The 13,823-nt window shown below is 40.1% G+C and overlaps 1 protein-coding gene across 1 annotated transcript in view; it reads left to right on the top strand.

Moving 5' to 3' along the window:
* LOC135465392 (b(0,+)-type amino acid transporter 1-like) overlaps positions 1–8,305 on the top strand; it is a 35,417-nt gene extending 27,112 nt beyond the window's left edge. The window contains 3 exon segments of the mRNA XM_064742618.1: positions 965–1,120; positions 1,556–1,724; positions 6,440–8,305. Of these exon segments, the coding sequence (XP_064598688.1) occupies positions 965–1,120; positions 1,556–1,724; positions 6,440–6,507 (393 nt within the window). The 3' untranslated portion in view covers positions 6,508–8,305.
* Positions 8,306–13,823: the final 5,518 nt, after the last annotated feature.

The raw sequence follows: 13,823 nt of genomic DNA, 5'->3' as shown, positions 1-13,823 counted from the left end.
CTTGTATGCTCTCAGTGCTTCTGGCTGTCGGTGCCCATTGCTCTCAGTGTTCATTGCTGTCAGTGTTCATTACTCTCAGTGTTCATAGCATTTCTGACATTCATTTCGCTAGAGATCATAATATCCGATGTGACCATAATTCCTTGCACGCTGTAACCACCGGGCCTATGAACAATGAAGTCGCGTGCTCGAATCGAGCTCTCGCTGTTTCGGCTGCGCTTTAAGTAGTGAGTTTTGTCAGGTACTTGTCGAATGTCGATGATTTACTCCAGACACTCCGGACTTCTCCACCCATAAACATCGCCGCTGTCAAATGTGAATAATCCTTGAGCGCATCGTTTAACACCAATTTATTAAATAAATAAATGAAATATAGTTCCCTGTAACAGGTTCAGCCTTAACAGAATTCGCAATGGCCCAGGAGCCTCTCACCCATGAAGTCCAGCTCATGCTGGTTTCCTCTCCGGCAGTACATGGGAAGGTCAGGAGTTTGCGGATGGTCATGGGTTTCCCCCGGGCTCTGCACACCGTAATGCTGGTCGCCGTCGCATAAGAGAGTACGGCGTAGAATAGCAATCAAATTTATTTATTTATTTATTTGATTGGTGTTTTACGCCGTACTCAAGAATATTTCACTTATACGACGACGGCCAGCATTATGGTGGGTGGAAACCTGGCAGAGCCCGTGGGAAACCCACGACCATCCGCAGGTTGGTGACAGACCTTCCCACATATGTGGCAATCAAATAGATAGATAAATAACAGACCATTTTTCATTTCAGACCATCAAGTCCGTTCTGTTGAAGATCTCCCGTCTTATAGACTTCTTAATTTTGTCATTTCAGAACATCATTTCCTTAGTGTGGATGATATCCAGTCTTATAGAGTTCATTTTGCCATTTCAGACCACCATTTCCTTCGTGTTGATAATCTCAGTCTTATAGACTTCATTTGGTCATTTCAGACTATCATTTCCGTACTGATGATAATCCCCGGTGACATCTCCAGCCTAATAGACTTCTTCAGCTTCACAGCCTGGTTGTTTTACGGCGCTACCGTTCTCTCACTCATAATAATGAGATTTCACCCCAGGACAAAGGACTGGGATCGTCCTTATAAGGTCAGTCTCCTGGAATAAAAAGCTACTGTTTTTTATGCAGTTTAGAATACTTCGTGAGATTGTTACATGCTATTTACATTGATTGATTGTTACTTGTTTTAAACGTCTTACTGAATAAATTGTCACTTATACCATGAGGAACTGTTTTATGGAAAGCGGACTGCCCGGGGTAAACCACTGACATTTGGCAAGTTGAGGCGAACTCTGGCGTGTGACGTACAAACTTGCATTGGTGGTAGACAAATTGTCTTTGTCAACGAAAATGCAAGAATGTGCAAACCGCAGCACAAACGCTGTCCGCCATGGTTTCTAAACGAACAGTGAGAACAAAAACACATTTACAAAATCTCTGCCCAAGGCTAGCACTGAACACTCAACCTATGTTCAGAGATGATCGATTTTGCGGAGTGCAGTAATTTGACTCCGTATTTTCAGGTTCCACTGCCGATTCCCATCATTGTATTCTTAGCGTCTATATACCTGGTTATCGCTCCCATCGTGGACAGCCCAAAGATAGAGTTTCTCTACGCCGCCTTGTTTGTCGTTGGAGGACTGATCTTCTACTTCCCATTCGTCTTCTTCAAACTCCGCCTCAAGTGTATGGGTAAGCATCAACTTCAGTGCTATTTATTTTTATCGTTCTATTATAACTTTACTCATTACTGTACGGTTTATTAGTCAATTCTCTGTCTTCACTGTTCAGTGTATGGCGTTATTGTCATACCTGTCAGTAGACTTTAGTTTTGGTGGTGTAGGCCTATGAAAGAAATAAACTAAATTAAAATATGTAGTGAGGAAAACGTGTCTTGCGAAATCTGCAATGTGTGATGACAAATATACAGTAGCTTGCAAGAAACATACAACACATGTGTGTAATGAGAAAAATACATCTTCGTGTGCAAGACATACCCTGAGTTGAGAAACATATAAATATCAGGTGATAATTATTTATTTTTTTGTCATTTATTTATTTCTTTATTTCAATATTTGATTGTTACTTTAAGCTTAACTTAAGACATAAAAGTGTCGAAAACATCTAAAGAAAGCCAAGAACTATAAACAATAATATGAGTCAAATATGTGAGATGACGACAAAATACAATTGGGTATGTTATTTAATGAAATAGATAACACCGGTGAGGAAATACAATGTGGTCTGGGAAACTGACAACTTTGGGTGAAAAAATACAGTGTGTAGTGCGATTTATACAATATTGAATGAAGAAATACAATGTGGTCTGGGAAACTGACAACTTTAGGTGAAAAAATACAGTGTGTAGTGCGATTTATACAATATTGAATGAAGAAATACAATGTGGTCTGGGAAACTGACAACTTTAGGTGAAAAAATACAGTGTGTAGTGCGATTTATACAATATCCAATGAAGAAGTACAATGTGGTCTGGGAAACTGACAACTTTGGGTGAAAAAATACAGTGTGTAGTGCGATTTATACAATATTGAATGAAGAAATACAATGTGGTCTGGGAAACTGACAACTTTGGGTGAAAAAATACAGTGTGTAGTGCGATGCATACAATATCCAATGAAGAAGTACAATGTGGTCTGGGAAACTGACAACTATGGGTGAAAAAATACAGTGTGTAGTGCGATTTATACAATATTGAATGAAGAAATACAATGTGGTCTGGGAAACTGACAACTTTAGGTGAAAAAATACAGTGTGTAGTGCGATTTATACAATATTGAATGAAGAAGTACAATGTGGTCTGGGAAACTGACAACTTTAGGTGAAAAAATACAGTGTGTGGTGCGATGCATACAATATTGAATGAGGAAATACGATGTGGTCTGGGAAACTGACAACTTTGGGTGAAAAAATACAGTGTGTAGTGCGATTTATACAATATTGAATGAAGAAATACAAAGTGGTCTGGGACAACTTTGGGTGAAAAAATACAGTGTGCGGTGCGATGCATACAATATCCAATGAAGAAATACAATGTGGTCTGGGAAACTGACAATTTTGGGTGAAAAAATACAGTGTGTGGTCCGATGCATACAATACTTAATGAGGAAATACAATGTGGTCTGGGAAACTGACAACTTTGGGTGAAAAAATACAGTGTGTAGTGCGATTTATACAATATTGAATGAAGAAATACAATGTGGTCTGGGAAACTGACAACTTTGGGTAAAAAAATACAGTGTGTGGTGCGATGCATACAATATTGAATGAGGAAATACAAGGTGTTCTGGGAAACTGACAACTTTAGGTGAAAAAATACAGTGTGTGTTGCGATGCATACAATACTTAATGAAGAAATACAATGTGGTCTGGGAAACTGACAACTTTGGGTAAAAAAATACAGTGTGTAGTGCGATTTATACAATATTGAATGAGGAAATACAATGTGGTCTGGGAAACTGACAACTTTAGGTGAAAAAATACAGTGTGTGATACGATGCATACAATACTTAATGAGGAAATACAATGTGGTCTGGGAAAATGATAACTTTGGGTGAAAACATACAATGTGTGGTGCGATGCATACAATATTGAATGAAGAAATACAATGTGGCCTGGGAAACTGACAACTTTAGGTAAAAAAAAAAAGTGTGTGGTTCGATGCATACAATATCCAATGAAGAAATACAATGTGGTCTGGGAAACTGACAACTTTGGGTGAAAAAATACAGTGTGTGGTGCGATGCATACAATATCCAATGAAGAAGTACAATGTGGTCTGGGAAACTGACAACTTTGGGTGAAAAAATACAGTGTGTGGTGCGATGCATACAATATTGAATGAGGAAATACAATGTGGTCTGGGAAACTGACAACTTTAGGTGAAAAAATACAGTATGTGGTGCGATTTATACAATATTGCATGAGGAAATACAATGTGGTCTGGGAAACTGACAACTTTGGGTGAAAAAAAAATACAGTGTGTGGTTTGATACATACAATATCCAATGAGGAAATACAATGTGGTCTGGGAAACTGACAACTTTGGGTGAAAAAATACAGTGTGTGGTGCGATTTATACAATATTGAATGAGGAAATACAATGTGGTGCTGTAAATTAAGTGACATTGTGGAATGGCAGGTAACAATGTAGGCTGAGAAACTGACGATAAGTGAAAATTTTAAACTTGGGGTTTGAAACATACAATATTGGGTGGGGAAATGGGGCTAGGCTCATACTATGTACGATATGTCACATACAAAGTGGGGCAAGGCTCATACTGTGTACGATATATCAAATACAGGATGGGGCAAGGCTCATACTGTGTACAATATATCAAATACAGGATGGGGTATAGCTCATACTGTGTACGATATGTCAAATACAGGGTGGGGCAATGCTCATACTGTGTACGATATGTCAAATACAGGGTGGGGCAAGGCAAATACTGTGTACGATATATCAAATACAGGATGGGGCAATGCTCATACTGTGTACGATATGTCAAATACAGGGTGGGGCAATGCTCATACTGTGTACGATATGTCAAATACAGGATGAGGCAATGCTCATACTGTGCGGGATATGATAAATACAGGGTGGGACAAGGCTCATACTGTGTACGATATATCAAATACAGGATGGGGCAATGCTCATACTGAGCAGGATATGTCAAATACAGGGTGGGGCAAGGCTCATACTGTGTACGATATGTCAAATACAGGGTGGGGCAAGGCTCATACTATGTACGATATGTCAAATACAGGGTGGGGCAATGCTCATACTGTGTACGATATATCAAATACAGGATGGGGCAATGCTCATACTGAGCAGGATATGTCAAATACAGGATGGGACAATGCTCATACTGTGCGGGATATGATAAATACAGGGTGGGGCAAGGCTCATACTGTGTACGATATGTCAAATACAGGATGGGGCAATGCTCATACTGTGCGGGATATGATAAATACAGGTTGGGGCAAGGCTCATACTGTGCGGGATATGATAAATACAGGGTGGGGCAAGGCTCATACTGTGCGGGATATGATAAATACAGGGTGAGGCAATGCTCATACTGTGTACGATATGTCAAATACAGGATGGGGCAATGCTCATACTGTGTACGATATGTCAAATACAGGATGGTGTAATGCTCATACTGTGCGGGATATAATAAATACAGGGTGGGGCAATGCTCATACTGTGCGGGATATGATAAATACAGGATGGGGCAATGCTCATATTGTGTACGATATGTCAAATACAGGATGGGGCAATGCTCATACTGTGTACGATATGTCAAATACAGGATGGGGCAATGCTCATACTGTGCGGGATATGATAAATACAGGGTGGGGCAATGCTCATACTGTGCGGGATATGATAAATACAGGGTGGGGCAAGGCTCATACTGTGTACGATATGTCAAATACAGGATGGGGCAATGCTCATACTGTGCGGGATATGATAAATACAGAATGGGGCAAGGCTCATACTGTGTACGATATGTCAAATACAGGATGGGGCAATGCTCATACTGTGTACGATATGTCAAATACAGGATGGGGCAATGCTCATACTGTGCATGATATGATAAATACAGGGTGGGGCAATGCTCATACTGTGCGGGATATGATAAATACAGGGTGGGGCAAGGCTCATACTGTGTACGATATGTCAAATACAGGACGGGGCAATGCTCATACTGTGCATGATATGATAAATACAGGGTGGGGCAATGCTCATACTGTGCGGGATATGATAAATACAGGGTGGGGCAATGCTCATACTGTGTACGATATATCAAATACAGGATGGGGCAATGCTCATACTGTGTACGATATGTCAAATACAGGATGGGGCAATGCTCATACTGTGCGGGATATGATAAATACAGGGTGGGGCAAGGCTCATACTATGTACGATATGTCAAATACAGGGTGGGGCAATGCTCATACTGTGCGGGATATGATAAATACAGGGTGGGGCAAGGCTCATACTGTGCAGGATATGTCAAATACAGGGTGGGGCTAGGCTCATGCTGTGTACGATATGTCAAATACAGGGTGGGACAAGGCTCATACTGTGCGAGATATGTCAAATACAGGATGGGACAAAGCTCATACTGTGTACGATATGTCAAATACAGGGTGGGGCAATGCTCATACTGTGCGGGATATGTCAAATACAGGATGGTGCAAGGCTCATAGTGTATAGGATATGTCAAATACAGGATGGGGCAAGAAACCCACGACGCAAAACGAGAAACACAATCTAAGGTGAGAAACATAAAATGCACGTATATGATCTATTCCCGTCTACAAATATTACTGAAGTTTATGTCATATCAAGGGCTATTTTAAGGTGCTGCTTTTTTTCTTGACAGAGAAGGTAACGATGGCAGTACAGTTGTATATGGAGGTGGCACCCAGCAAGTACGAACCGTCCTCCTGAATTGCTGTAGAGGAATGGTACGCCGAGAGATATGCCCCCTGTTTTCTGTGACATATGCAGCGGTAGAAGGAGAAATGCTATTACGGAAGGAAAAATCTCACCCGTATTTCATAGGCAAATGAGAGTAAACCTTCAATTTTATGGTTAATTTTGTTTGTGCAATTTGCAGATTGATTTCATTTGCAGCAATTGTAACATGAATCTATCGCTGAGGGAGACTCTGCCACACATGAATGTATTTCCCTTAAAATGATATTTTGCTTTTGCAATTTAATACCCATTCAGCCTTCTTCGTAATTTAGAAGACAGTATTTTTTTATTTATTTGATTGATGTTTTTCCATACTCAAGAATATTTCACTTATTCGAGGGAAACCCACGACCATCCGCAGGTTGCTGCAGACCTTCCCACTTACGGAGACTAGAAAACAGTATGCAGGGCTTATTTCGTTTTGTTATTTTCAGCTACGCATCTGTACGCTCCTGTCCTGTGTTGATATTATCTTTGCATTAAAATACCATAAATCCTCGTCAATATTTTGGATTGCATTTTTACCAGAAGAAACACAAGTGAGACTTTTATTTCATACATTCTGTAAATATTGTATATAGATGTAGGTAGACCTAGTTTTAGTGCATTCACCCTCCTTCCCCCCCCCCCCACACATTTTTTTTGAGGGGGGGAGGGGCATATACTGTGCAATTTGTATAAAGCTTTTCAGAAGCGTACAATAATCATCAAATTAACTACGTAATACATAAGTGGACAACTTTAATTCATGCAGAAATTGCTGTATCCACGGAGAATTTGAAAATGACTCTAAATTCGCGTAAGATTTAAATTACTTGTATGTCTTATTTGAGCAAGGAAAGTGCTATCACAACGTCACGAAGCCTTTCCAGAAGAAGCATCTTGCATACTACGACCGTGACCAAATTCTGCAGGTGATATCTACTGACAAAGCGAAGTGTATTTTCTATATCTTCTGCAGCCTATATATGTTGAATGAGTTGTAACCAGGAGCAATAATAAGGCCAAATTATCGTAATGTAAGTAACGCCCCCGATAAGTTGTAACTTCCTCGCTTGGCGTTTAGCATGAAGGGGATAGTGCAGCGACTGGTTGACCCTTATCAGTATAATTGTGTTGGGCTTGGCGGCTTACTTGCCTTCGGAATGCCGTCTCAGTGAAGCAACACTAGATAAAAGAGCGGTGGAAATCCGTCCTGCAACAAGGAGGCACATCACATGAACTCTAAGGATTCCTTCATCGTCACATGAGGATTTAAAATTGTTAAGTACGACGTTAAACCCCAAGCACGCACTCGCTCACTCGTAATGTAAGCATGTCTGCAATCGTCTCAAGAAGTAAAAAGGGCTTTCCACTCATCTGCAACCAACTTACAAATGTGTTCTTACGTGTTCCTTCCGTGGCAAATTTCTTTGGAAATGGTGTTTCCGTTTGGAACTGCAGTCAATGAAGTTTGGCTTCCTTTTGGAAGGAATCAGTTGTATCTCAAATTTTATAAGCGAATTCCAGTACGTATATTATAAAGGAAGTAGTTGATTAAACGTTGTATACAAATGAGATAAGTATTTAATATTTCAATAAAAGTGTTTCAATCAGATTATATGCTATCCATATTTGCAAATGTCATATTTATGTACATATACTGTTATATTGCTCTATAGGCCCATACGGCTACTGACACTCTGAAGTTCTTGTTAATAATCCATCATGATGTCATACCCCATTGACAGTTTGTAATGAAAAAGAGAATATTTATGTAAGAGAATCATTTCCATATGTCGGTGTTTTTCTTTCCGAGGTATTATCAAAAAGAGTTGACTTATACAAAGCTAAGGTCATTACCGAGATCCGTCTTTAAGCATTCCCTCCTCTTGTCGAGGAAAAGCTGTCTACCCTGCTTGAATGGCGTTTGAGAAGCCTAAGTTCGTTGAAAAATACTTGTCTTTCACAAATATGGCATGTAAATTTACACGTCACAAGTGAGAAATTCCTCAGTAATTTTCCAAAGGTCAATGGTTTACCCTGGGCACTGGTTTCCTGCATGCAAAGAAGAGCTCCGGAAATGATCTTAGTTATTAAGAGATTCACTGTAAAAGTACATTTTTAGAAACCAATAAAGTTCATGGAATATTACGTTTGTAGCTGAAATTTTTCCCGTAGGGTACCAGTAGTATACATTGCAAGCAAATTAATTAACCTCATCTTTTCATGATTAATAGAACCGTCAAACAGGATCAGGTAATACGAGTAACTTAGACGAAATTTTAAACAGTATCCCGCTGATTGTATTTATTTATTTATTTGATTTGTGTTTTACGCTGTACTCATGAATATTTCACTTATACGACGGCGGCCAGCAGTACGGTGGGAGGAAATTGGGCAGAGCCCGGGGGAAACCCATGACCATCCGCAGGTGGCTGCAGACCTTCCCACGTACGGCGCTGATCGTGTTCAGTTCATTATCTAAATATTGATGATCATACACGTATACGACTTTATTACATTTATTTCACAAGTGCGGCAATGAACTACAAAAATAGCATATGATTAATATTGAGAATAAACTCCCAAAAATCTGTTAACTGTTAACACAAAGTCTGTTGTCTGAGTAATTCTAAAATGTATTCTGTTATTGCAACAGGCAACTCTGTTCATTATAACACACACACTGTATTAATTCAACATACGAATTCAGTTGGGGCCTCCATGGTTAAGTTGGTTAGCTCGCTTGCGCAGCGTAATGACCCAGGAGTCTCTCACCAATGCGATCGCTGTGAGTAGGGTGTAAAACACCCAATCAAATAAATGAATAAATAAATAAGGATTCAGTGAGACCAACCAGATATTACATTGAATTTGACACAGTATTATGTTATATTATTTATTAATTTATTTATTTGATTGGTGTTTTACGCCACACTCAAGAATATTTCACTTATACGACGGTGGCCAGCATTATGGTGGGAGGAAAGCAAGCAGAGCCTAGAATCACAACAGACTTTGTGTTAAAATTAACCGATTAATTAAAGTGTAGAAACAAGGGATTTATATTCCAGTCCGTCTTACAGTCTACTGTTATACAGAGAAAGACACACAGTACAATACATATAGATAAAATTCATGAAGAAAAAAGAAATAAAATACAGTTTAAGTCGATATATTCAGACTTCCGGTTTCATTGGAACTAACGAGTTCGACGTAATCTACTCAAGGCTCGTATTTACTCGGTGCGACTTGTAAAAACAGTTGAATCCACTTCGTCACGGAATCTGGAAAATCAAACAGTAGCGACACCGGAAGGTAGGATATATAAACGTTACTTAACATACGTATTTGACGTAGAGTGACGAATACGCCATGTGTATATAAAATGATCTAAGCTCTTCTAAGTAAATAGCGAAAGAGAAAGTTTGTCTCATAAAAGTACGTTCCTAGCAATTGGTTTTCTCCACCTATGAAAATGACAGACATTAATTATTCAGGAGTACTACTTCATGAATGAATAACGCTTTATCGTTGAGGCCTCTTGCACAAAGTGATTGTAGGCTAAGCTGATTGTAATTACCATGGCAACATATGTTTTTTAGCATGTACTACCATGGTAGTTACCATTAACTTTATAGTCTACGATCATCTCGTGCAGGCGGCCACCGGTGATTATTGTATGGACATTATTCGTAATACACCATAAAACTCATACTTTGAACATGTCACATTGTTCTGCTGAAAAGGACATTATGCACTCGTGTGGAACATGTAGTTAGTTTAAATATGCTTACCACATACTGCAAAACGCGTCTTGTGGATGTTCCCTTGATCAGTGCACTGATGTATCGATCAACATTTGGACAGCGATATCTCATGCAGATTCGAATCCACTTCTCGCTGGTTTTTCTGTAACTTTGTCAGGGGGTTTATCGGCTATCTGGCTAAGGGAGATGATTCCCTCCCGGCTCTAAGTTTCCTCCACACGTTAATCAGACCAGCTATATGTAAGTGCAGTATTCCTGAGTTCAAGTCGACTCGATTAAAGCGTTGTTCTCGCAGCAGATGTCGCAGGATGTCGCAGGTTCAAATCTAATTCTGGTCGGTTTGTTTATTTATTTATGTGATTGTTTTTTACGCCATACTCAAAAACATTTCATTTGTCCAACGGCGAGCAGCATTAAGGTGGGAGGAAACTGGGTTTGGAAACCCACGACCATCACTGAGTTGGTGACAGACCTTCCTCCGCGTTAGGAAGCCAGCGTGAGGGCCGGTTCGTCGGTGTTTTTGAGTACATGTAAATATACATGTCAGATTGTCAGATAACTAGTTCACCTATATAACCCTGATAATGGTTAGATGTAAGTAACTTATTCGCGAGAACAACGTTAAGTAGGGGCTGAAGTTTAGTTTACAACATTCGTTTCGCTCAAGCTTTTATGACTTAATTAGATACAAATATAGCGCAAACCAGCAATCAAGTCTACAAACAAAACAATTACAATCAACACTCTTCCCTCAGTTTACCTATTTATTTATTCCATTGGTGTTTTAGGCCGTATTGAAGAATATTTCATATGAAGGCGACCAGAATTATAGTGGGAGGAACCCACTACTATCCGCAAGATGCTGACAGACCGTACCAGTGTTTCTTCAACCATAACACCTTAACTAGCTTTTGGTTCTTAATATAGCACACTTTCAGGAGTTTCCTCTCTTTTCACCCACCTTATACGGTCTGTTCCAACCATTCCTTGTGTACCTTAGAACGATCAGAACGATGAAGCTGAGGAAATTGATCAGGGAGCCAATGTCTCCTGGTATGATCATCAGTAACTCCGTGGTTGTCTGTGTGGGAAGATGACAGAGACAAGCATAAAGTGAGATAGGCTTACTCAAAACAGAAATGACAGTGCGATAAATGTCTCCTGGTATGATCATCAGTAACGCCATGGTTGTCTGTGTGGGAAGATGACAGAGACAAGCATAAAGTGAGATAGGCTTACTCAAAACAGAAATGATAGTGCGATAAATGTCTACTGGTATGATCATCAGTAACGTAAGGGTTGTCTGTGTGGGAAGATGACAGAGACAAGCATAAAGTGAGATAGGCTTACTCAAAACAGAAATGACAGTGCGATAAATGTCTCCTGGTATGATCATCAGTAACTCCGTGGTTGTCTGTGTGGGAAGATGACAGAGACAAGCATAAAGTGAGATAGGCTTACTCAAAACAGAAATGACAGTGCGATAAATGTCTCCTGGTATGATCATCAGTAACGTCATGGTTGTCTGTGTGGGAAGATGACAGAGACAAACATAAAGTGAAATAGCCTAACTCAAAACAGAAATGATAGTGCGATAAATGTCACCAAGTGGGTCATAACCTGCATGTATGCCTATTTGATAGTTTCATTAATTTCTTTGACTACAAAATTATTTTTTATCCAGGCATTGCTAGTCATTTTGGTACAGTAAATATTGGAGAGTTGGAATTTTAGAAAGAGGCGTGGTCAAGTGGGTATTAAATGAAACTTGGGCGGATACACTTAATGGACTGATCCAACGAAGCTCCTCACCTGCAATACAGTATACATTTTTATACTTAAGCCAGAATTTAATGACCTATTTATTTAATGGTGTTTTAAGTCATATTCAAGAATATTTCACTCATACGACGGCGGTCACCATTATGGTGGGAGGTAGACGGGTAAAACCAGGGGGAACGAACGGATTTAAGTAACAGAGTTAGTATACCATAAGCTTTCACTTTAAAAGCTTTAAAATGTTATTTAGTTCAATGTAGTGATGTACTTTTTTATTTATTTGATTGGTATATAAAGCTATTGTCTAACATTATTCAACGTTGGTTCCGTTAAGGTTTTTAATTTAGGTGTTTGGCGTACTCGAAGTAAATTACGCTATGTTCATATGTGATCAGATAACCACCTGTGATTACTTACCGTGAGTATAAGCGAACACCATGGCGTCAACTGATGCCCGTGAACGGAGAGGACTGCCGGGAAATGTTCTGCGCGTACGGCAACGTAGCTCAACCTTTTGTGGGACAGAGAAAGTGAGATAAATCGTCTAACAAAAACACCAACTTCACTGTCAGCAGAGTTGTGATGAACTAAACTATGTGTATAGACTGTAGTCTTGGACAGAGCGTGGGAAATTTTTGGAGCATATGGTAGCCACGTTTAAAACGTATCTCGAAGAGAACAAGGTTACATTTATTTATTTATTTATTTATTTATTTATTTATTTGATTGGTGTTTTACGCCGTACTCAAGAATATTTCACTTATACGAGGGCGGCCAACATTATGGTGGGAGGAAAGCGGGCAGGGCCCGGGTGAAACCCATGACCATAGGCAGGTTAGATTTCTTTTAAGCATTCGCTGTAGAAAGTGGGCTGGCTTCAACTGAACTCACCTTCCTCCTGTTAAAACGGAACCGTTCAGAGCTCCAAATGTCGAACACGCCAAGGCAATGGCAATGGCTGCCGACATCGACCCCAACACGTGGTCCCCCAAGCTCTACAGCACAATAACGAATCATCATCAAAAACGACTGACGAATGTACATATACAGGCTAAATCCGCTAGATTTATAACTGAATTTATGAGAATTTACAGGCGCCTTTTTCTGTTATTACGTGCGACAATACGCGTGAATGTAAGGCATTAATAGCGTCTCTGGTTCGCCGCTAGGATCGCTCTTTATCGAGCTTTCGCTTCTGTTTTTACCACCCCTGACTGTATCCTCGTTGACACTGATTACAGACTGCTCGCAGTTATGGTTATTTTGCATTTGTTTCACCGTGGCTCAGTTGGTTAGCATGCTAGCGCATCGTAATGACCCAGGAAACCTTTCACCAATGCGGTCGCTGTGCTCATGCTGGCTTCCTCTCCGGCCGTACGTGTTAAGGTCTGACAGCAACCTGCGGATGGTTGTGGGTTTCCCCCGGGCTCTGCCCGGTTTCCACCCACTATAATGCTGGCCGCCGTCGTATAAGTGAAATATCCTTGAGTACGGCGTAAAAACACCAAGTAAACACCAAACAAATAAAATCACAGCGTTGGGAAACAAGAAGTCGGTAGGGTTTTGGAATTTTAGATTTAGGGACTGCTAGGCGGCTGTGAACATCAGAACGTAAGTAACTATAGCTAATTAAATGGAATCTGCAATCAGTTAACGGTTCACTACTGGCACCAAAACCAGTCGGCTGGCTGATGACAAGAGTGGCCCGAACGGAATTTGAATCGCGGCTCTGGTTCAAATCCCACATTGGCCATT

This window comes from Liolophura sinensis, chromosome 5 (assembly GCF_032854445.1).
Source record: "Liolophura sinensis isolate JHLJ2023 chromosome 5, CUHK_Ljap_v2, whole genome shotgun sequence".
In the NCBI taxonomy this organism is placed as follows: Eukaryota; Metazoa; Mollusca; class Polyplacophora; order Chitonida; family Chitonidae; genus Liolophura; species Liolophura sinensis.
The sequence above is the reverse complement of the archived record's forward strand: the minus strand, read 5'-3'. Positions and strand labels throughout refer to the sequence as shown.